Consider the following 24,509-nt stretch of genomic DNA (forward strand, 5'->3'; position numbering starts at 1 on the left):
TATATATTAAAAATTTTAAGAGGTGTTGCTAATGAATCTTATATTTTTGCGGAAGGGAGGGATATTTCCTAATCTTTAATATATACCTCTTCATGATATATGGAAAGTTTTCATTTACACTAATGGACTTTACAGTACAATCAAAATTAGGCCATATCTTTGGCACAAAACCCATGAGAGACAGTTTTGGAGATTCAACATGTTGCAAGTTTTATCTACACAGAGGAAACGGAACGCAAAAAGAACAACAATGACTAATAAATTATGTTCATTCTATTTGCATATCTATATACACGATTAACGTTTTCAACAATTTCAAAATTACATTTTAGAGACAATCTAGTCAAATTTAACACTAATAAACTTTTATCTGCAAAACAATACTGTACACAATTTTGATGCCTAAAATGAAAATACACAAGTTATTTATTAGAAATGCAATTATTTCTTCCGTATCATTTATTTACCAACAGCTTTAAGCAGTTGATTGAAAGCTTTATTTACTACAGTTTTCAACTGTAATTAACTGTTCACAAGCACAATGAACTAGCACTTATCATTCACGCTGATCTTGCTCTCTGCTTGCTGCGTTTCGACGGAGGCACGAGGTGGTCAGGTAGGTTCATGGGAAGGTCATGACCATCCAGCCGAAGGTCAATCAGGTACATCGCAAGGGCGAACTCATCAGCGTCCAACAACCCATCTTCGTCAGTGTCCGCCAACCGCCATATCTTTCCCAGCACCGAGTTCGGCAATTTGGACTTCATCATCTCTTCTCGCACGGCTGAACAAAACAATGTGAAATGTATACTCGCATAAGCATAATGCAGGAAAATGTACAGAAAAATTAATTGCTTTTCTGAATTACGCGCCACAATTAGTACGAGACCCATACGATGTCACGGTTTAGAAAAATACATAATGCGATTGCCAGATTTGTTCAGTAAATAACTATGAGGCAAAGTAAACACTACTAATAGTAGCTTTTCAGTTTAGTCTTGGTATTAACAACGGCAACAAATCTGTAACTATATTTATTCACTCATGACAAAGCTAATGGCAAGTTTGTATTTTTAATCAAAGTAAACGAACCGATCCTGTACACTAAATAATGTAATACAAATAAGGTAAAACATTGCTTAGCCTTCAAATGTTGAAACACACATACCTGACTGCATGACTTTTCCATTGACAGGGTTCAGGCCCTTGTAGATATCATCATACTTCGGCTTACGAGTGTTCACTATCCATTCTTGGTCGTGCTTGCCAGCATTTGCACCTTCTCCGAGGTGGTAGCCGAACGGAGAGCCCTGGGCGCGAGCAAACACACCACCTGCAACCATTATCATGATTGTGACTCTAAAGCAAGTAAATTCATATAAAAAACTAACAGACCTAGATAGACAAAATTGACCTTTGACCACTATTTTTTTACAGCAGTATTTTAAAATTTATTTCTGCATAGAAGTATGAAAATCATTCTAGGGTACACATGTATTACAGCACATTTAAAAGAATTAACTACAGAGTGTTGTCTGTTTAAGCTAAATGTTTTCCCACTCAGTATTATTATCAATTTCGAAGGTATGACAAAAATGTACATAGCAAATGTACAACCATTCTTTGGGCTTACCACTCATTCACTGACATTTAGAATGTAAATTTTATAAAAATATATGTTCTGCATACAGTACTTTAAAATAATTTCTTTTACTTATAGGCCTATATCATACGGGCGCTATTGCGGCCGCGTTGATGCCTTCGCATTGATGCCACTCTAACCCGGCAATGGGGTTCTTATGGAGCTTGTCATACAGACGCTAATGCCGTCGGCGAGTCCTCGTTAGCTGGTTCTTATAACGTGGACGGTCGCGTTAGCCACGTGGCGCTAGTGATGGAGGACTCTGTCATATGGAGCGCTAGCGTCAGCGGGATGCATTTACCACCCAACTACTGGCAGAACAACTGGAAGACCTTTTCGGAGTGATCATCATGTTTGACACAGAAAAACGTATTCATACAGTTGAAAATTGTCCTCCTCTGTACGATGTTAAGTTGAGTGGTTATAGCAAGAAGCAAATAATTTATCATTCATTATTGAACCACAAGCATACCTGCAATGTCAACCCCCGTGGCAGCCTCCTGCGGCACGAGTGTCATGATGTCTGCGATGTCCTTGGCCAACATCTGCTCTACTCTCTGTAGCATCTGCGGGTCCAAGGGACGGAACTTGTCAAAGTCTTGGTGAGACAACAGTTCCTGTATCAACAACAGGGTCAAATAGGGGACAGTCAACAGGTATGTCAAATCTTAATCCAAGTCAACAGTACCAAAACTACCCAGGGTCTCAGAAGCATTTTGAGGTTAAATTAGACAAAAGACACTTTATTTTTCAAGTAATTTCAACTGCCAAGAACAATTTTATTGTTGAGATCTGGTCATAAAAGACTTTTTTGTTCTCGATCATTAGAGTTTTCGGGAGGTGAAATTTAGAGAATGAAAGAAAAAACATCGTTACCTAGTCCTAATTATGCTGTCGCTGAGCTACAGTTGACAATATATCTATCTTGTGGGACTCAACGTTCTGTCTTTAACTTATTTATTGGATTGGCAAAACAATGGTAGCTAACTAAATTTATATTTTCGAAGGGCTAAACGGAAATACTTCACTTTTACTTTTGAGATTTTCAAAAGTTCTTAGAAGCCATCATTAGGGTGTGTCAAATTTAAATTCAGTAAAAACGCAAGAATATGATACAAACCTGCATTTTCTCGAGTTCAGGAAAATCGCCTAATGGTATTTGGTGCTGCTTCTCTATTTCTGTATAGATACTCTCCAAGTCTCTGATGACATTGCTTTTTTCCTGTTCTCTCCCAAAAAATCTGGGCATTTTATTGTAGATGGCATCAATTATATGTGCATGAACCTTTAAAAGTAAAAAAGTACTACATAAATCAGAACAGGGAATTAAAAGGGCTATCATAAAAGCTAGGAAAATTACCTGTTTAGACCTATACATTTTATTTACCGTACTAGTTTTTTTGAGTATACAGATTTTATTTAGTAAGGTTATTTAAAACAAATCTAAATAATTACAAATTACGTCAATAAATCCAGTGTATTTATGGAGGACGCACGTTTTGACCTTTAGGTCATCTTCTGCTCCGCTGTTGCACTAGGTTATTCCATACTTATTGACAGACTAGAGGAAATGGCCATATACAAGGGTTTCAAGATAAATAAAAATATTTTAAATGAAAAAACTCATTCAGACGCCAATCCTGTATATGATACCATTAATCGACTGTCAGATAACAAGAAGAAGTGAGTGCAGACAAGTCAGTGCTGCCGCAGTCCTGAGCCTGTTCGGCCGTGCGCACGGTGATAGTTTTACTAAATGTTTTTGTCTTCGTCAGTGTCGTGTTTTTGTGTTTTTATGTTTACGTGGTCAGACTATGTTTCTAAATGTAAAATATTTGACGTGGTTGCTACACCAACAATGCAACTAAGTATGGAATAACCTAGTGTAACAGCGGAGCAGAAGATGACCTAAAGGTCGAAACATGCGTCCTCCATAAATATACTGGATTGATTGACGTAAGTTGTAATTATTAATTTAAACATCAATCTGTTAGCTACAAATCAATCATGACAAATCTAAATAGGCCAGCTTTAATATTAGCACCCATAAACACTTATTTGTTCTGACATGTGGGGAGTTGTAAACAGCTTTATACTGCACTGAACAACTCAGCTGATCACTTTAAAAAATTTGTCAACTGTTCAAATAGGTACCTACATATATGTACCTATTTATCCTGATATTTTTTTCTTCCCGAAAGAGAGATACCGGAACTAGGTTATGCCACAAATAGAGCACTGCCTATATCTGAAATGCTATTTAAATGTAAAAGATCATGATTCTTAGATTTTTGCCAAATAACCATGGTTTGAGTGCTCAGTGCTTCATCCAGGAAGTATTATTCTAGCCCTTATTAAAGTATTCCAATGCTATTCTAATACAGTTCTGTATTAAGCTACGGCTACACATAGCAGGATGGGATACGGACTAGCCATTTGCTGATGGATGCTTCCTGTGTAACCAAATGGAAGCGGCTATACGTACAGGGATGGGATAGGGACGGGACATGGGATGAAAGTGTGGTAGTTTTTGTGAGTCGTCGGCTATCTTCAGCTCTCATCGTGTGGTTCTGATTAACAATATGATCCTTGTTAATTCATTTTTGTTCAATTAACCGTGAGTCAGTCTTTGCATCTTTGCTTGGATTATCAAACAAGAAATTACAAAATTAAACAACCTCTCTTTTTTCATTTATTAGACGAGTCCATAATGTTCTTCCTTTTCTCTTGTTTTCTTTATCAAACAAGCAGATTGATAAAAACTCTTTGTTGGACTCAGACGGAGAACAGGTTGAACATTGCTTTTTTCATGATAATAATGGCAATAAATGGCGGGGCGGCTAAGCACCTGAACGACCGAAGCGTCAGTGGTGGGTTGAAGTGGTGTGCATCATTCCTCATATCTGTGTCAGTGTCCTTTTCTGCTATGTGTAGGCACCCCACGGGAAATATTATAATCTGTGTGTAGCAGTATCTTTAGAATTCACAATATACCTACAGGCCAACGCCGCCACACAAACTTCGGTCGCAGGATAAAAGGAGCATAAGAGGGCATTTGACATTCGACTGTTAGTCTGATCATCAAGCTGGTAAACTAATTTAGTTCTGATAAACTAAATGGATGGTGATTGATGAGTAAATTATGACCCAGTGAATTACAGTACCACTAATATGAATATACATAAGCAAACCTTACTTTGGCCAACCTTGCTCTTTTACTGATATCATTAATCTTTCTTAGGGCTGAATTCCTCGGGAGGGACTGAATATCTTTCATCAAATCTTGTTCTTCATCTTCAAAGAGCCTAAAAAATCACATGTGATTTTGTAAGGCCTCTTTACCAAAATATTTCATAACTTATATTTAACTTCTTAAAACTGAATAGTCTACAAATAATACATTTGATTAGTAACTCACCTTCAACTGATTCTTTGATGAATAAATTTATAACAAGCTAATATTAGGATAAATAGCTTTGCATTATCCTAATTAAAGGTTAGGGGCCTACCATATTAAATAAGAAATAATTGGGTCAGGCAGGGATACAACCGAAGCTTTATAAAAGCATCATAAGCTATCAGTATCAATGGTTACTGAGGAATGTACATTGCAAAACCAATCATACATGAATAAACTAGACTACCTTCTATTGATGTCGTATCGAAGAGGCTCGTCCCAAAAAGATCCCACGTACACTCTGGCGACTTCTGGAGTATTCAGCACTTTGCCCAGAGACCACATCAGAGCACCGTACACTCTCAGCAACGATTGGTGATCAACTCCATCGGCCTTGTTCAATACAATTCTCATCTTGTCATCGTGTCCTCTTAGAGCTTCAATCGCCCGTCGAAATTCATCTGAAATGTCTAGTTTGTTTGCATCGAATAACAAAATGATTCTGTCGACTCTTTCAGCGAACCATTCCAAAACACCGGCAAAATCATACCCCCTGTCGACTCTTTGTTTCTCACCAGAAAGAATTCCCGGAGTGTCGATGATTGAAACCGAATCTAAAACTGGCGATTCAACGAGTGAACACTGGAACCTATTTAAAAATGATGTTCCAAACTTGGTTAAAGGCTTAAACTGTTTCTTAGGATCCAAGACTAAGGCATTACCGGGAATACAGTTTCCCTTTTCACCCTTCATTATAACTATGAATCTATCGGTGGTGGGCTCAGGGCCGATGTGACATCCAGGAAATTCTTGCTCCAGCAAGTACTTGATTAATGTCGTTTTCCCTGTTGAATACTGTCCAATAAACATAATCATAGGTTTGGCATCGAAATCTTGATCCGTCAACATTGGAGAATGGAACTCATGAAACAGGTATTGTTCTTCTAAAGGTAGTAGTTTGTTTTGATAAACTGTTCTAAGCCTGTTAGAAACTGTCCCAAGAAGAACTGAATTTTCTTCATTCTGCTTATTCCTTAGTCTGTAAATTATGTATTGGATTAGACATTGTTTCAAGAGAGACCATAAGCATTATTAGTTAACAAAATAAATATAAAATAATAGTGGTTTAGTTACCTTTACTTTCGTCCCAGTTCAATAATAATAATAATAATAACTTTTTAAAGTTGTAATATCTACAACCATGGTTTCGACGCTAGTTACTTACTTACTTACGTTACGTACTAGTTGCGTCATGGTCACGTAGTTAGCAAGTCGAGAAGTATCTTGTCATAGTCGGTCGCTTGGACGTCGTCATATTTACACAGAGAGTGTTCTCCTGCCGGCTCCTGCGACGGTACAAGTTAACTGTTCACCACAGGCCTGTGTTCCGTCCACGAGAACCGTTTATTTTAATCAATGTACGTGAGTGTTTATGTCTGTGTCCGTGTTTGTGTGAATATGACGACGTCCAAGCGACCGGCTATGACAAGATACTTCTCGACTTGCTAACTACGTGACCATGACGCTACTAGCGTTGAAACCATGGTTGTAGATATTACAACTTTTTATTGAACTGGGACGAAAGTAAGGGTAACTAAACCACTATTATTTTATATTTGTCTTACCAGTTTAGGGGCAAGCCACAACAATGAGTAACAAAATAACATGGTTATGTGTTTTACCATGGTAGCAAAAATTTGACATTTTGTAATATTATAGACATCCCAGAAACAAAAGAAAAGAACCCTGGGCCATTTTGAGCCACGCAGGTTTGAAGGGTACGCCACACCTACCGGCGCGAATCACGTGATCTTTTAGTTTCTGCGCAGGTTGTTTTGTTCTTGGGATGTCTATAGGTAGGCTATATAGGTCTACTAAACATACTCTAGCCTTAAGTTTCACCACAGACTATAACTGTGGTTTCACTGACGAAGTTTAATCAAGAAATTAGCCAGAGGATTGTAAAAAACTAAGGGGTTAGACAATTGACGATGAGTCATAACTCAACAACCCGCCATCTTGGTGTAAGTTAGCTGCATACTGTTGTCCTAGAAACTGATCAATCAGAGGCCGCCGGTGCATTATGCACCGTACAATTTTTCTGGTGCATGAATCTTGCACCGGTGGAGAAAAAAAGAGGAAAGCTGTCTGCTAGGGGTAGACTGTATCTGTTGGCACAAATAACCGAATGAAAATATCGATTATTTGATATATATCGTTTGGTTAGTTAGGTAAGGTTAACCGAACCTAACTAACCGAACGATATAACAAATAACTTAATCAATATTTTCATTCGGTTGTTTGTGCAAACCGAATGAGTAATAGCCTACTGTATTGATCATTCTATTGTTTGGGTACAGTTTCTTAACTGGGCTATGCTAATATCGATTGAAACTATCGAATTGGAAATATTGATTAACTCTTTGAGTGCCAACGTCCGGGGAACCGGACGTTTTTAAAACGAGCCAAAAGTGCCGACGTCCGGCCGACCGGACGTTTTTAGAACGAGCCAAAAGTGCCAACGTCCGGCTGACCGGACGTTTCGTAATGATCGAACAGTTGTCATAACAACCGAATGGATACTCGGATTCTTTTAACCCATATATTAACATTGAGTCGAAAGTTACTAGATGCGATACATCGATTTTCGTTGGTCGAAATATCGAAAATTCGATTTTTACGAAATTTTAACCTAAAAATCGCCAGATCGCGCTCGGCATTTTTAGCGCGACCTTCGGGAAAAATCATTGGCATTTTTTGAGAGTTACTTTTATTTCTCGCCTGGCACTCTAAGGGTTAATAATCGATATTTTTAAATATATCTATTTAAAATTAAACTATCATAACCTAACCTAACCAACCAAACTTGCTGATGATGAAAAAATCGCATGAAGTTATAGTTTGTAACTATTATTATTATTATTATTATTATTTGTTGTCATGAGAGCCGAAGCCCCCTGACTGCTTACCCGGTACCTATCCTTCAGGACATACCCGGGCCCCATGATGTAGGCCGAAGCTTACGCATCAACCTTTAGCACATCATGGGCGGATGACTTAAGGTCATCAGGCTCGCCGGCTGCCGAAGCAGACCCTTCGGAAAGAGGGTTGCCCCTCAATCCTAACCAGGGATTCCGGCTGCTTGTTTAAGCGTCACTCCACCTGGGTTCCACTAGGTCGGAACCTAGAGGTCCATAGTAGAGCGCCCCGACGCATTTAGTGCAAGCAACACTCGGGACCTATCTCATCCCTAACAGGCAGAACCCGCCATCAATAGCCAGGAGGAAGGGGACCATCAGCACGCTGACGGGGGGAACCCCAACCTCCCATTTACACCGCTGCCCGATCGAGGCCTTACCCATTGCTGGGAAACCAGAGATAACCAGAGCGATAGATCCCCAGATACCCCTGGCGGGCTCGGACCCAGCACCCGATCTACTTCGTTTGCCCGTCAGACCCAACATCACTGCCAGGCCATCAGGGTTTCCCAAAAGGAGGCAGGTATAGAAGTGGGACCCACCCGGATGAACCTATCCACCAGAGGTGGCGACACCCTTGACTCAATTGAGGTTCCGGGAAGAACCCCCCACACTCAAGATAACCATACCGTCCGTGCTCAGAGACAGGGATAGGTTTGCATAAGTACCTACAAACCGTTGCCCTCACACTGCGGAAAGTTACGTTGCCCTTGAGTGTCCCCGTGAGCTGCGGGTACTTGCCCGTTTTCACCTCCAGGAAAGGTTACTTCCAAAGTCGAGGATTTGCCCACTGAATGCTGGTCGCACACAACAAGCAGGCCGAAGCCCAAAGAACCACAGACACAGGTAGGTTAGAGATTATGATGTAGGTACTTCCATCTCTCCTAGAGCTAAACACCCCTCCATCCTGGATAAAGGAATGTCACTGGGACCCGATGCCCAGTCGACCATGTCTGTGGCCAACTTGAAAATGCCGATACCAACACGGAGCATTTACCTCCCCTCTGGGGGCTAGGTATTTCACCTCCCAGGACGAGGCTACTTCCAAAGTCGAGGATATGCCTCACAAAATGTCAGTCGAACACAACAGGTAGGACTCAGTCACAACCACAGTTACAGGTAGATGAGGAGAGGCGGAATTAACGGTGTCACTGAGAGCTAAACACCCCCCCCACCCTGAATGGAGGGAATGTCACTGGAGGCTCCCCCTAAGGGGCTGGCGCTTACCAGTCGTCCATAACTGTGGTCTACCTGAAGTGCCGGGTCTGACACCGGGCAGTTACCTCCCCTCTGGGAGAGCTAGGGTCCGCGTGGTCGCCCAGGCCACGAACCCACGCAAGCGTGAGCCCCCTGCGGTTATAGTTTGTAACTAATCGAATCAATAGTTTCAATCGATATTAGCATAGCCCAGTTAAGAAACTGTACCCTCGATCGATATTTCCATTCGGTTGTTTGTGCCAACAGATATGGAAGTGTACCCGAAGGCTTTCTTCACAGGAAAACTTCAGATGTAGGCCTATGCCTATTTAGCTTTCAACACCTCACTAAAATAAATGAACATATTCTTTCAAACATAAGTGTTCAATTCATTCTTACGCCTAAGCACACAAATTATGGTTTCATTGCTATAAAAGTCAATCTAAAAATGACTAACCCCAAAAATCCTCTTCTAAATACAGACGATAAAACGCTGTAGTTGAAGCCACTTTTGGCATGGATTTGTCTAAATAGCTTGACAGACATCATTTTTCGGAAATTTAGACACTTTACTTTTCTAAAGTTAAGAAATAATACAAAAAATCATTTTAGACCACCACCGACTTAAAACCGGCCACTGTTATACAGTAATAGTAAATAGTAAATAATGAAAATGAAATGAATTGAAAAAAGAGAAGGAAATGGTAAAGAATTGGGAGGGAAGGAGAAGGGCAGAAGGCGAAGGGAAGGGAAATACAAAAACAAAAACCATATGTTTATTAGCTGAACAGTAAACAAAATACATAGAGTAATTGTTAATATTATATACATTATAATAAAATGACATAAGATTATTTATTTCCATTAATAGTAAATATTACGTTACTAGTCCTAAAAATAAAAGGATTCATACGTGAATATAAACTACAATATTTTAATAGTTAAGCAAATGGTATATTACTAGTAAACATATTTTTGTATGGAATAACACAAACATCAAGTGATACCGTACTGAAATGAGGCAATTTGGATCTAGGGTACATCCATAAAGTTTTTCGGTAGGACGGCAGGATAACAACTTGATATTTGGGGGTGGCCCCCGCATAGAACTCCATTTAGTGGGTTTAATTAGTACCAGTATTGATGTATTTAACACGTCTTATTGGTTGTTGCGATGATTTCTTGTAATACGAACCAACAACCAAAGACTAACGAACACAAGTGAGTATGTTTAATCTATGCCCCGAATGGAAGCCTAAAACGGCATGGTTTCAGTGATCAGTAGCCTGCCTATGGTCTGAAAAAGGTCCAGCTGTGCAGAGCAGAAGGCAGAAATGACTTCTGCTTGAAACAGCTGATGATAACTAAGCTAGCTAAGCCTAAACACATCGAACATTGAATTGAATTGAACAGTTCAATGTTCATCGTTCATCATCCTCAAATCTCAGTTCTCGTATCTGCCTAGTTTTGGTAAGATTTCTGCCTAGTGCCTGTGCGATCTCCTAGTTTTTGTAAACATTGTGAAATTCTAAATTCGTTACTGCATAATTTAACTAATAATGCACAGTTTGTTTTTTGGTTTTTATGTTCCTTACTGGGTTTGGATAACAATTTTAATTTATTGTGATACTTGTTTTAAAAAGGTGAATAGGGGAAAGTCCCGTTTTCATCCATTCTACATTCTAAGCAAGCGGCCCTGAATTCAAGCTCATAGCTATTACTCAAGTCAAAACGCATGTTTCTCAATTTCTAGTAAAAGTAAAAACCCCAAGATGTCCTCCACTCAGAGTGGAATTGTGTGAAAGTCAATAACATGTTCCATGCTTTTGGCTTTGTTGTTAAAAGACCTTTGTATGGTGTACAAAGCTTAGGCATATTTACCTGTTCTTTTATTGTGATTTCAATTTGTTTTGATGAAGCTGCAACCAAAATACCAGTTAACTTAATTAGGCTACCTATTAAGAAAAAAATAACCGATAGGCCTATCATTTGCATGTAATAAGATTTGTCTGGCTATAGGCTGCTAGGCCTAAAACTTAGGCCTAGGCCTATATTGATTTATAAATCCTTCTAGTCTAAGGTTTTAAAAGACAACCTTATGTTGGCTATCAAAGTTAAGTTAAAATAGCCTAAGTTAGGCCTAGTTAGATTTTAACTAATGCTTGTGCAGTCATTAACACGTTCACTGCGGGCGTATCCGATCGGATACGGGCCGAGCGCTGTTCAGGTGCTGCCGTAACCGATCGGATACGCTCGGCAATGCCTTTCGTATATCATGGTTTTTGCTCTAGCGTTGGTCGAAGTCAGACCTACTTATTCCACGTTAGCGTGTAGTGGGTGACTTGCTTTTTGTTGTGTTGTAGGTTGGTAGTAAAATTTCCCTATGAAATCCCCGTCTGGCAAACTTAAAAATCAACTTGTTGTCCTGTCTTTCTTCCTCCAATTGGCAATATGATGGGACCGGCTACGTTCCAAGCGGTGCTGCTATCTGTGAGTGTTTTGCGAACTACGTCGACTCTTGTTATAAAACAGGACATCACCGCACGTTATTTGCTATTCGTCATACCGAAATATGAGAGCCAATCACCCGGCAATCGGGTTTGTTCGACGCTGCCGGCTGTGCCGCACTGGGGCTACGCCTGCCATTTGATGGCCCGCAGCGAACCTAAGCTTAGATAGGCTACCATATTGTTTTAAGAAAATCCTTAGGCCCAACTAAGGTAATTGGGTGGAACCACGGACAAAAACCATCAAATGGCCTATTCTCTGTGGTAGAACTTACTAGCCTACATAACTTAAGTTAAGTAGGCCGCCATTAACTTATTACAACAGTTAATTGATTTAATTAACTGTTGTAATTAACTTATTGACTTATTAACTTTTTACCTTTACTTACTTTTTTACTTTTATTTATATTAACTTATTAACTTATTGTAATTAACTTAGGGTAACTTATTTTTTATTATGTTAACCTTGCTCTAAAAAATGATGTTCAAAAGCTATTGCAATCTCTGTGATTTTTCCCTCAAAACACTTAAAAAAAACAGAAAAATCCTATTTCCTTGTACATTGACCCCCCAAATCCTTGTAAGCTTAGGCCTAAGTTAGTAGGCTTTAACTTAACACCAGAAGAAAATCAAGTTTAAGCTTGTCTCAATATTTCTGAAGTTTATTGATTTAGTTATGTAGGTAGGTAGGTACAGCAAAAAATAACTTAAGCTTTGCCTAGATAAACATGTTGATTGCCTTCTAAATATTTGTGTTGTTTCAAATTCAGTGGGGAGGCTAACTTAAACTAATAGTTGAATATCAACAAAAATAACTTATGTTAGGCCTAACTTAAATGTTTCAGATTTTGTGGCAAGAAGAGCTTGAGAATTGAAGCTTGAGAATTGATGGAAGTCTCCATCACCCTGTGCGATGCTCGTTTGTGAATTTGGATTTAAAATGAAAAAGCATGGGAAGTCTCAGTAGGTACTGCTAAGTTTCCAATAAACATGACATAAAAGTTCTTCCCTACAAATCAAAGTAAGTATTGCAACTAAATATTAACTTAAGTTTAAATTCTCAATTTCATAATTGGTAGTTTTTTTTTTTTGGCAAAAGTTTGATAAGAAGTTAAGCTTACCCTACTTACACTGATTAAGGTAAACATACCAAATACCTGACACCCACCAAATACCGAAAGCGCCGGGTTTCGTCTCAAATAAGCATATATGCTTCATCTAATCAACGCCAACTAAGCTTAATGCATTTGTTGGCATTTAATCTGTCTGAAATGGGTTCGTAGATTGTCATTGGCCACTAAGTTAGATCCAGTGAGCCGCCATTGGTCATGCTGTACACTGTTTCGGCAAATTTCTAAAATCGCTTGTCCGTTTCCTTAAGAAAGCAGTTGAGCTTTTTAGGCTTTAATAACTAGGGCCTATACCTGCAAATTGAATATTTAAATATTTTTCTTTAATTTTAAACCATATTAAAGACCCAGAAACTATTGTAAGATTAATTTACAAGCCGTCCAGAGTAAGGATGGTGAAATGTACACTAAACCTAAGTTCCTGACACATGATTGGAATTAGGCAGCGGCACTTCCTAACTCCGGATCATTAAGTTTTTTGTGATAGGCTATATTTACTGATTTTGACTTTTTATTAACTGTAAATTGCTAGGCCTATAAAATCCATATTAATTATAGGCTAAATAAAATTACCTATATATTTTCCATAATTTATAAAAAGTAGAGTACCATACTTTAAAAGAATAAAAGGGCTTCTTAGGTTCAAAAAAGTAGGCTAGCTCCAAACTACTGAGCTTTATACGTTTTTCGTGACATAGGGATTTTTACTTATTAACTTATTAATGGCTATAAAATCCATAATTATTACAATTAAAAATGAATAACTTCTTGATCAGCATTTATGTGTTATTGAATTTACGGAAAGTAAATAAAAGAAATGTCTTATAACACACAAAACATATATTCACGCTTATACTGTTACTCACAAGACGGTAAATATTCAAAAAAGATGGTAAGTGGTGATCAATTTCAATTGGACACTCCAATAATCATCAGACCCAATAAGCGAATGTACCGCTTATTGGGGGAATGTTACCGTCTTGTGAGTAACAGTATAAGCGTAAATATGTGTTTTAAGTGTTATAAGACATTTCTTCTATTTACTTTCCGTAATTAAAAATGATAAACTTTCCAAAAATTACGAAAATGTAGACTTTAAGAAAACAATCTTGTTAGGAGATTTTAAGTTAATGATTTTCTAAGGCCTAATGAAGCAGTTCCAAACCTTAAGTATTTTGTGTTTTAAATAGGTACTTATAATGGTATATATTTACAAATTCACAAATATTTAGTACTTTGGAATTGGAATGTTATTCTTAATAGAAAATAGTTTCTTAGGCCTACTGAAGCAGTTCCAAACTACCGAATGTTACGTTTTTTTCTGTTATATTTACAAATTATTAACTTAACTTAACGGGAATTATTACAATCATAATAGCCTATATATTTTTTAAAATTCACAAAAATGGAAAAATGTAAGTTAGTAGCTTTTTTTCTTATTAAACGTTACCATACTTAGCAAATAACAAACCGGAGCCAACTAACCCTCATCTCCCCTTACATGACTGATTCCAAAATACCAACTGACCTGCCATGATTAGTCCCTCCACATTCCTACAGTAACCATGACATCATTCTGTCCTTGTTTATATTGAAATATGCAAAAAACACACCAGACGTCAACTCACCCCAACTCCACTTACATGACTCATATTATATGTGTAATTTTTAATTAATTATTGTTTAGTTTTGTCAACTTTCATAAAATATATTTTGTTTTAGGTTAAATGTTAATTGGTAATTTAGTTTCTATATCAATGAAAACGTAAACAGATAATCTCTAAATATAAACAGATAAAGACTCAATTTGAAGTTTACATACAAAAATAAAAATATATTGTTGAAACAAGATTTTGGATTTTGAACCGAATAGAAGTCGAGAAGGTAGATATTAAAATTTAAACCCATTACCATGCGATATATTTATCTCAGGTTTTCTGCAGAACTGTACCCCGGTTTTTTGCACGCTGAACCAAAAATGTAATAACTTATGTTTTTGTCCAAATAAAGAATTCTATTAAGTGTCTGAAAAACAAAATCAAAGATTACGAATTTAAGGTTCATTGAGCGTTTTGGATGGTGTCATGTTCAGAGGCCACATGTGGAGCGTGAACAGTTGTTTATATGTGATGCAAAACAAACAATTTAACCCACAATGGAATTCGATGCACAATGGAATCAATACATTTGGAACAATCCATTCTGAACGAGTTGGTCTGTTTCTATATGCCTACTAATAGAAGTTTGGACAGGAAAGAGAGCTTAGGACTGGACTAGGAGAGGATAGAGATGACGAGAATCTTCACTGGTATCCGGCTTGGGCCTACTTATTAAAAATTTAAAAATATTTAATTTTGGACCTAGATCAGTGAAAAGAGACTAATATACATAAATAATTTCATAAGTAGGCCTAGAAAATATTTAGTTTTCTTAAACAATATGAAGAATTTCATCCCTGTATGATACTTTTATTGGGAAATAAGCTATCTATTCTCTGATTCATTTTTCATCTCACAGCTCTTCGATGAAATTTATCATATTTGTTCGGAAATAAATTTCGTCTTACTAGAATGTAAGTAGACATAATTGGTTTTACTTTGTAATCGGGGTTTTGTTATGTAAATTATTGTGTGACGAATTTCCAGGTACCAAAAATTCGGCAAAATGTTGTTGACTGTCTACTATATGGCTGCCACATGGCTGCAATCTTGGCGTTTGAACTCTATGCGTGTCAAAATTGCCCAGTTACAGAAAAATAGAGGATCTCTCATTCTGTTTGGAAGCCAAGAGTCACCTCCTCAAGAAGGTAATGGAATACTCTTAGTAGTTTTTTAGACTCTTCTTTGGTTCTGGATCCTTAACTCTTTGGGTCTGTTTGAAGAGGTGTTTTGAAATATAAATTCAACAGATTAACCAGAAGCTATTTTGTCAGTCAAAATCTTTTCAATAGAAAACGTCGTCAATGCATTCAATCATATTTATGTCCAACGATTGTAGGGCCATGTTAAAATAGCACAAATATTTCAGCGCAGTCATCTCAGAAAATAGGGTGCTAAATTTCCATGTTACGCAACACAGCGGGGATGGGGAACGTGCATTGCTAGCGCATACCCCCCTTGTTATACATAACGCTGTCTGTGAGTTGTTTTATCGTATTGTATTGTGAGAGGGGTGGACTCAGGGTCCTACCACATCAACCGAAGCTTATTGTGCATTGTCGTATCATCATTCATTTATTTCACACCATTTAGAAACAATGTATTGATGCTGTTTTAAATAATTGCAAATATCATATTCACGTTCCAAAAAATTACCTAGGAGTGCTTAATAAAATATCTTTTTTCCTTACTAAAACTGTATTAGGTCCTAATCATAAGGCCAGTCCTTACCAAGTGGCCATCCCAGTAAAAAATGATAATTTTCAAAACTATCTCTAACGCCTTGTAATGTTAAGGCCAATCATGTCAGGAGCACTTTGACAACGATGTGTATAATCTTCCGCCTTGCGTCCGCCGTGTTCTTAGCGCAGCAGGTTTTGCTAGCAACGCTTAATGCCCGGCTAACGCAAACTCTCCGATGACAATGCTGCTCAGCTCGTATAACCTGCACTATGGATTTATCATTGTCCCAATGAACTTGTTCATCACGTGTTGCTTTGGAAGTTGGGCCGACCTCAAATAAGTATTGTTGATAACTTTTTACCAAGACAAAACAGAAGGAATTTGGGTTTCTACCGCTGTAGGAACTTGATAATCCAGTATGCTCAGTACTTTAACCACTACTGAAATTGCCGGGTTACTTTGTGGAAGTGCCAATAAAATAGAAAGTAAAACAGTTTTAATAGGGGTTACAACATTTCACTGAGTGCAACCGACCTGAGGCGCTTGCCCTACAGCTCTGCTTAAATTCAACTGAAAAAACAATCCTCGTCAAAAACATCCTTGAGGCTTGTTCAGTGTAAAAAAATCAATTTGACTCATGCTGAATGACAGAATTTTCCGGATTGTCCAACGCCAAGTTAGCTGGCTATTACTGTCGATGTACCTGATTTACCCTACTATGTTGGGATGATAAAAGTTGACCTGTTTCCCAGGAAGTGCACCAGTCCAAAGCAACTCCATCAACTGCAGTTTCTGCATCAACACCAGTGAGGCTAGGATCGGAGACTTGTTGTCTTATGTGGGAAACAAGCTTTGTCTGTCCATCTTCCCCCAGGTAAACACCTCTGTGTTATTACTTGACTTAAGATGTTAGAAAATACTCTCCTACTCTGATAGATAAAACCATTCCATATTCAGAAAATGTGAATTTTAAGTCTTGTGTTTTTCTTTATTGCAAAAAAAACATAGGGCATAAAGAGGTGTTAGAAAATAACAACCTTGATTTTGTAAAGCGTGTGAAATATGGTTGTAAAATGTTAATTTAATTGACCTTCAAAGGCAATTAAATTTTAACAAAATTAATAGAAATATGTATTAAAATTTCTAACAATTCAATTTTATTTAAATTTATTTCATACAAAAATTAAACACGAAGATATATTTTTCTATAGAGGAAATGAGATGATTGTCGGATAGGGATGGGTGGTGTCGCCACAGCTGTAGTGACAGACCATTCATTGTCATGCAGCCTTTAGTGAAGGCTATTGATAGCTTTTCGTTGTAATCCGAAATACTTAATTGGAAGACATTGGATTAAATGTATTGATTATGCCTAATTCATTTATGGTTAGAGTAAATAGAAAAATCTTTCTAAACAAATACCCAGGACTTTGTAGGCCTATGCATAAGAGCAAGTGAATGGTGTCTTGTCGATTAAAATTTAAGAATATTATTTTGATTTGTAATTTATTTTTAACACTTATGATGCTAGAACTATTTTTTAATTTTCCAAAATATGCTAGAGTTATTTACTTTTTTTGTTCGAAAAGTGCTAGGCTTACCACGGAAGCAAAGTCTAGTGTGCGACAAAAAAATGGGTAGAAATAAAATTTCTCATCTCAAAAGTGCTAAGGACAACAATATATCGGGCCTCATTTGTATGAGGAATCGAAAGTAACCATCGCTGTTTCGAAACAACAATGGAGTAGAAACCGATATGCCCATTTAAACTCACACAATGGAAAGTCGCGCCGGCACGATATATCATCGCTTAGCACTATTCGGAAGAAACGCTAACAACAATATATCGTTGCATAGCACTTCTCAGGAAAAAGAAGCACAACGATATATCGTTTGCATAGCACTCAAAGGGTTAACAAACAAAATAAGTATAATATTTAATATTTTATTTAGTCGGATGATGTATTTGGTAAATAAAAATTTTAAACAACAAGAAGCAAACTTGAACAAAATCATCTTTGATTTTCAAATTAAACTCTATAGGCCTAATTTAGTTTCAGATATATAAAAAGTTTTTTACCTTTGAGAGTCACAAAATCCAATTTTGTTTTATCTTAATCACCACGCTTTAAAAATCCAGATCTTGTAAAAAAACTTGTTTCCGAAAGTAACTTTCAAGTTTGATTTTTACATCTAGAAAAATTTTATATTTAATTTGATTACAATAAACACAGAACAAATCCAGGTTTACCTGTAGGTTGATTTTTGATGCTGTACCTAATCTACTTAGATAAATTTGGTGCATTATGTACGGTACACGATTTATAAATAATTCAGATGGACATATTTATGATTCTCTGTCTTTGTCTTAATGACTCTTAGACTTTTCCACTAAACAGGATTATCCTACTAAATGTGAACTTATAATAATCTTACATGACTGACTGTTTTTACTCCACTCATGCTTGTGTTGCTCATCCTAACTTTCCAATAACGTGTGACAAACAATGTGCTAATGTTGGTCCAATGTCCTCAGCAAGTGGTGGATACGTCCAGTTGGATCGGGGTGCCCAACAAAAAGACGTTGTTTCCCATCGAGCTGTGTGGAAGTCCTACAGCGGAGAGTTCAGATGAACAAACGATCCATGTTGTATTGGAAGCCGACTTCAACTCATTCAACAAACTCAATCCAGTCCCCAACTGCCAGGTGAATTATTTAATATGTAAATTAATGAGTTTGAATTCTAAATTTACTCTGTTTAAAATAATTATTTTACTTTAATAACACTATATAAGCAGTTATAAGCTGTATTTTTTAACAAATTTTTGTATTCAAAGGAGGTGCTTATCAGTAGGGTCAGTGTTCGTTTGTGTGGTAATTTACATATGAATGCTCCATTGAATTCATTCCAAACAAACTTAGTCATTGTGTTTCAAGTGTGTGCAGTATCAGTTCACAAGAAGAAATATCTTTACATGAGGTATCTGGAAGTTGTTGTTTACTGAAAATGTTTAATCATCCGTAGCTGTAAATATTTAGTGCTTACTGCTTAGTTATTCTTGAATGCATTTTTTTTTTAAATAATCAAGCTATAGGTAATCCACATCAAACATAACAATCGACTATATTTGTTGTGTTAGTAGCCTATATTGTTTATTTAGTTAGTATTTGACTAACTTTTATTGTAGAAGAATTTTTTTCAAATACTTGGGAAACTTCTTTCACCACTTCTTTAACTTTTTTCAGCCACATTCCTTAAATGTTGAGTGGTAAATGTTGTACGTATAGGAGGATAATAGAATAAATTCTTCCAACACTATTAGATGTATTTACATCTATTTCCTTTATAAACATTTTCAAAATGGTATATATAAGCTATTAGCTGACCCGGCAAACCTTGTTCCGCAATATTAATTGTAGAATTATAAGTTAGCCCAAAGTGAACAACTGCTGACGTAACCGTATACAGGGTGATCAACTCAAGGAGGCCACCATTGGAATATCGGAAACAGAAAGAATTAGAGTAAACTTTAAATGGGAGACATTCCTTTATTTTTTGTGGAAGTTAAAAATACTGTATGCATTTCGTTTTTTGAAATTCAGCCGTCATTTTCCAATATTTTTCAAATACGGTAAAACGGTGATTTAGCAATCTAAAAATTGTTTCATTTCTTGTACTATACTTGTATGAGTTCGAATGAATCCAGTAGGTTATTTTTTATATTGTGTAGGCTATATTATTTAATAATTCATAGATGTATAGCTATGTGAGTGTTTGGATTTTTACATTTTGAAAAAGTGATTTACAAGAACTTCTTAGGGTGGGAATTAGTCGTAAATAGGAGGATTCTAACAATTTACAAAATTTGATAAACCAACTTTTTAAGATCCAAACAAATGGTTCACAGCAAATGGGCTGAGTCTAAATTGTTTTAAAACTCAAATTATTAGGTTCAAAACTACTCATGACAGAGAAACTATCAAATAAAATATTAATTTTCAGGAAGAAATTATTAATGAAACGTCATCTAAAAATTTTTTTAGGAATTCAGGTACAAAACACTTTAAATTGGGATGAATACACACCAGTTCTAGTTAATAAACTAAATACAGTCTGTTTCCAGATGTCTGTCCTGCAGCATATTACTGACCTCAGGACAAGGATGATCGTTTATATTTATAAACTTTGTTTGTGTCAAACATGTTGTATGGAATAGAGTTCTGGGGCAGCTGCTTAAATGCCAAAACCATTTTCAAAATACAAAAAAAGATCCTTAGAATTATGCCATTTTCAAAACCTAGGCGATTCTGTAAATTATTATTTAGAGAATTACAAAAATTAACACTTCTGTCGGGTTCTGTCAGTTTATATCCTGCAAACATTAATATTGATAAAAAAAATCTTGAATCTTTGAAAACCATAACCATAATTATTTAACACGACATCAAAATGATTTACAACTGCCCTACAACTTACCTCACTTGAAACCCTTCTACTATATCTAGGGAAAAAACTGTATAATAAACTTCCAGAAAATATTAAATCATTAGAATCTCTTGAAAAATACAAAAAAGAAGTTACCAAATTGCTGCTTAATAAAGAGTATTACAAAGTTAATGATTTTTAAATGATGTATATATTTGATTTCTTAGCATATTATTGATTTCTAGCCTATAGTTATTATAGGCTAGTTTTATGTATTTTAATTGTCCATGACCATTTCACCTGTTTCCCAGCTATGCTGGATCTGTAAAACGTTGTGTGAAAATAAATTATTTGACTTTGACTTCTTTTCTGAAGTCTGAAAATACTTTTGTATCAGTTGCCTGTCCCCACAAAATCACACCATACCTAAAGATTAATTCTACATTCGTTTGATAAGGCATGTTAAGTGCTTCAATGGTGACACATTCCCTCAAGTGGACAAAGTCAAAGGACATTCTATCGAGGTCCAAGCTCTCAAAAACCTTTGCTAGAATAACGACCGGCCTATAGTTTCTGGCGTCAGACAAATCACCTTTCTTATGAATTGGTACAATGAACCCCTCTTTCATATTTTGAGGAAATATTCCCGCTCGCAACAATTTGTTGAAATAGAGAGTTATTATTGGAGCCAAGGGTTCAGCTCAAAATTTGAGCAGACTGGCTGGTATCGCATCTGGTCCGGCCTCCTTTTTAGAATCAAGATTTTTTCAAGAAGTTTTTATATTTTTTTTGAGTTTTTTTATGTAGGTGGAAGAGTTTGGTGTGGCCAGAGCTTGGCAGGCTGGGGAAGTGCTGCTGCTACTTGTGGAGTGTGATGAGGAGCAACTGTCTAAACTGACATCATTGTACATGTCAAACACCATTACTGTAGGACCTGGACTGGAGCTGCTTAGGATATTGTGTAAGTTCAATAGTAGATAACTGTTGGTACTAATAGTTAATGTAATAAATAGCCCAGAAATATAATGGAAAATGTTTTTTTATGCTGAACAAATTATTGATACATCTTTTTAACAATTACATCCAACCAAAACATAACATACAAAAGGTAAACAAGACAATACATATTTAATCAGGTGATGATGTAAAGACAAGATGAGAAATATTACTTCTCTAACACTTAATACTTCTCTAACTATTAAGGTACATATTATAGAACCAGATTTTTATTTTAAAAAAAATACCTCATTAAATTAGTTTCATAATATCCACGTGTAGCCTCAATCAAAATATGCTATACATTTTAGTAGCGTTAAAACTTGTTCCAACTTGTTACTGGTTAATAACCCAAACCTGAAAAAAACACAAACATTAAAACTTCGTATGCACACTATGGAACCATGGTTGTGTAAAACTTGCTCATGTTATTCTTGTATTTTGAACGACTCATTAACCTTGGGGATTTAAATAGCTCATATGGTTGCAGCGGTCGATGTGAAGGGAAAACCATGCTTACTTCTGAACGTTGATTCTATACCAGCCTACAACCCAGCGTCTCGCAGGGGATCTAGTAAGTATGGCTCTAACGGCATAGTAATGATCTTGGGATTAAAAAGCAGATGAAGACAACCACAATTACATTGTTATCTTTGTAGTACCTCAGTTTTAGTCCAAGCCAAATGATAAAGTTCTTACTGTTATCTTCCATTCTAGAAACAGGATTAAGTGTTTTTTCAAAATGTATACTTATATTATTTTGTAATAATTCTTATTGATGGTTAAAGAAGAAGTAAAGAACACTCAAATTTATCCCTTAATAAGAGAGAAACACTCAGTTCAAGTACAATACAGTACCAATAAGCGTAGTTGGGCATGAAACAAGTACCAAAACAAACCCCAGATTTCACAATAGGATGAGAAACGTACTTGCAGTATTCAAAATCAATGGTAAAGATAACGCTAACTTTAAAGACACTCTTAGCTTACTTTCAAAATATTCTTAGTATTCGTCAATGTGATTTTACCGATGGTTTTTTACATTTATTTACTATTTTAAATCCACCATTGTTTGTCACAGGTGTTCGCAAGAGAGCAGTGGCTGCTAGTCAGTGGCAGGCGCACGTCAGCGTGCTACGTAGCTTCAGTGTCTCTGCTGCTCAGGCGGCCAAACAACAAGCTCCTGCGCCTGTAGACGGTCACAGGTAGACTCTCACGTCTGTGAACTCAAATTCTCCATTCTTTGGTTATTGAATCCAGATTGAAGTCAAATGCTCAGGAATAGCTTCTAGATTTTTAACAATATTTAGTGGTAAACAGTAATCTTTTTCAAATCAAATGTCTGTTGTCAACTGTCGTTGTTTTGTAGAGCAGCTATGGTGGTGCCTGGGTCAGGCGCAGGCTTCACACCTCTGGAAGAGATCAAACCCCTGCCTGGCAGTGAGGAGCCTGCAAGAGAGGTACAACCATCTTGGTACAATGTTGATACAATTCTGCTTCAATTAAGTACGGTATAGGTCAACAATGGGACATTCGGGAAGAAACTTCTCACATTGACTCTTGGATACTAATGTAGACATTCCATCTATACAGACCACCTATAGACTATATAAAAAAAAAAATTACAAAGTGGCGCCTCGAATTAACTTAATCAATTTTGATAATTAAACTGGCAACAAATTTAACGTTGAAATGGAATGTCTAGTTCTATTATAGTTGAAGCTTCCTACTAGTCTTAGGAGTGTATTTTTTCTATTAAGTTCATTAATTTATTGAAGTGTGGCCAGTTCAATGTACCCTTCAGCTTTTAGTCTATCTCACTATATTATGAATTATAATAGTGTTTGAATCTGAACCTTAAATGATGACAGCTCTAATTATTGTTTTGTTTTTAAATAACATGAGAGAAGCCTTGAGCTAAGAAGCTAATTGCTTTAAACTTTTGTATTTTCTGATCTTTTTCCGTTGGTAACCTCTAGTCCTTTCAAGTTATTGTATGTAAGTGTTATTTCTAGATACATAAAATATTCTATTTTTTCAAAATTATAATTCCTAAAACTTAAATTTTGGCTGTTGTTCCTGTTTAGGTTACACAGTTATATTTGATGGAAAATCTATACTTCAATTTTCTGCTGTAGCCCTTGGATTATACTGAATCACAAAACTGGCTAAAATACCTGCTCCTGCAAAAAATCAACTGTTAATTATCGTCCCAACTAGTTAAAAACCCAGTTTGTGTGTAGTGGAGGGTTGTGTGTTGACTCCTCAGAAAGTAATCTTAAGTGTTGAATGATGTCGTAATAGTTCCATCAGAAGGTGGTCATGAAGTGAATAGTGATTATGACATCTTCGATGCCTTCTTAACAAGTTAAAAAAAGTAAAAATAAGCAACAATAAAATTACACAGAATCACGTCCTTAAACCAATTTGAAATTTATACAATTGAAATATGTAAATAATTGCAGTTAAAACACTTTGACTATATATGCTACCGTCATTTTACAGTTCAGTGACCCGATGACTGTAGCCACACCTACAGTAGAAGAGCTTCCCCCACTAGAGGATAGGTCAGTGTCTATGACCAGTCTCAGTGCTCAGCCTGGCAGTACAGGCTCTAGCTTCGGCTCTCTCAGTAGAGTCAGTACAGATACTCTCCAGGCCACCACTGCCAGTCAGGCCACTGCCAGCATACACTCAAGGTACAGTAGTCACATGTACAATAGAGGATAGGTCAGTGTCTATGACCAGTCTCAGTGTTCAGCCTGGCAGTACAGGCTCTAGCTTCGGCTCTCTCAGTAGAGTCAGTACAGATACTCTCCAGGCCACCACTGCCAGTCAGGCCACTGCCAGCATACACTCAAGGTACAGTAGCCTCATGTACAGTAGAGGATAGG

The 24,509-nt window shown here is 36.7% G+C and overlaps 2 protein-coding genes across 2 annotated transcripts in view; one reads left to right on the forward strand and one right to left on the reverse strand.

Annotated features, from left to right (window-relative positions):
- Nucleotides 1-255: 255 nt before the first annotated feature.
- Nucleotides 256-9,910, reverse strand: LOC128992719 (EH domain-containing protein 1-like). The gene is made up of 7 exons (XM_054416440.1): nt 9,672-9,910; nt 5,287-6,078; nt 4,839-4,947; nt 2,763-2,927; nt 2,115-2,259; nt 1,169-1,333; nt 256-784 (listed from the first exon to the last, which is right to left on the reverse strand). The coding sequence occupies exons 1-7, from the start codon at nt 9,761-9,763 to the stop codon at nt 561-563; spliced, it is 1,692 nt and encodes a 563-aa protein (XP_054272415.1). The 5' UTR covers nt 9,764-9,910; the 3' UTR covers nt 256-560.
- Nucleotides 9,911-10,597: 687 nt separating this feature from the next.
- LOC128993152 (mucin-17) overlaps nt 10,598-24,509 on the forward strand; it is a 34,161-nt gene continuing 20,249 nt past the window's right edge. Inside the window, exons 1-12 of the mRNA XM_054416911.1 lie at nt 10,598-10,684; nt 11,578-11,704; nt 12,567-12,742; nt 15,497-15,657; nt 16,945-17,066; nt 18,729-18,899; nt 21,427-21,580; nt 22,106-22,189; nt 22,697-22,820; nt 22,985-23,075; nt 24,121-24,314; nt 24,377-24,477. Coding sequence (XP_054272886.1) covers nt 15,516-15,657; nt 16,945-17,066; nt 18,729-18,899; nt 21,427-21,580; nt 22,106-22,189; nt 22,697-22,820; nt 22,985-23,075; nt 24,121-24,314; nt 24,377-24,477 — 1,183 coding nt within the window. The 5' untranslated portion in view covers nt 10,598-10,684; nt 11,578-11,704; nt 12,567-12,742; nt 15,497-15,515. The remainder of the gene's footprint in view (nt 10,685-11,577; nt 11,705-12,566; nt 12,743-15,496; nt 15,658-16,944; nt 17,067-18,728; nt 18,900-21,426; nt 21,581-22,105; nt 22,190-22,696; nt 22,821-22,984; nt 23,076-24,120; nt 24,315-24,376; nt 24,478-24,509) is intronic.

This window comes from Macrosteles quadrilineatus, unplaced genomic scaffold, assembly GCF_028750875.1.
Source record: "Macrosteles quadrilineatus isolate MER2022 unplaced genomic scaffold, UCM_ALF_1.0 Scaffold_4__1_contigs__length_99947679, whole genome shotgun sequence".
NCBI classification, from domain to species: domain Eukaryota; kingdom Metazoa; phylum Arthropoda; class Insecta; order Hemiptera; family Cicadellidae; genus Macrosteles; species Macrosteles quadrilineatus.

Bases quoted from the DNA above. Each gene is read 5' to 3' on its own strand.
- LOC128992719 (XM_054416440.1), bottom strand. From the start codon at position 9,763: ATGATGTCTGTCAAGCTATTTAGACAAATCCATGCCAAAAGTGGCTTC. The intron at 6,079-9,671 runs GTTAGTCATTTT...CATAATTTACAG, and splicing joins TTTAGAAGAGGATTTTTGGG to ACTAAGGAATAAGCAGAATG. The intron at 2,260-2,762 runs GTTTGTATCATA...TTGTTGATACAG, and splicing joins CTGAACTCGAGAAAATGCAG to GAACTGTTGTCTCACCAAGA.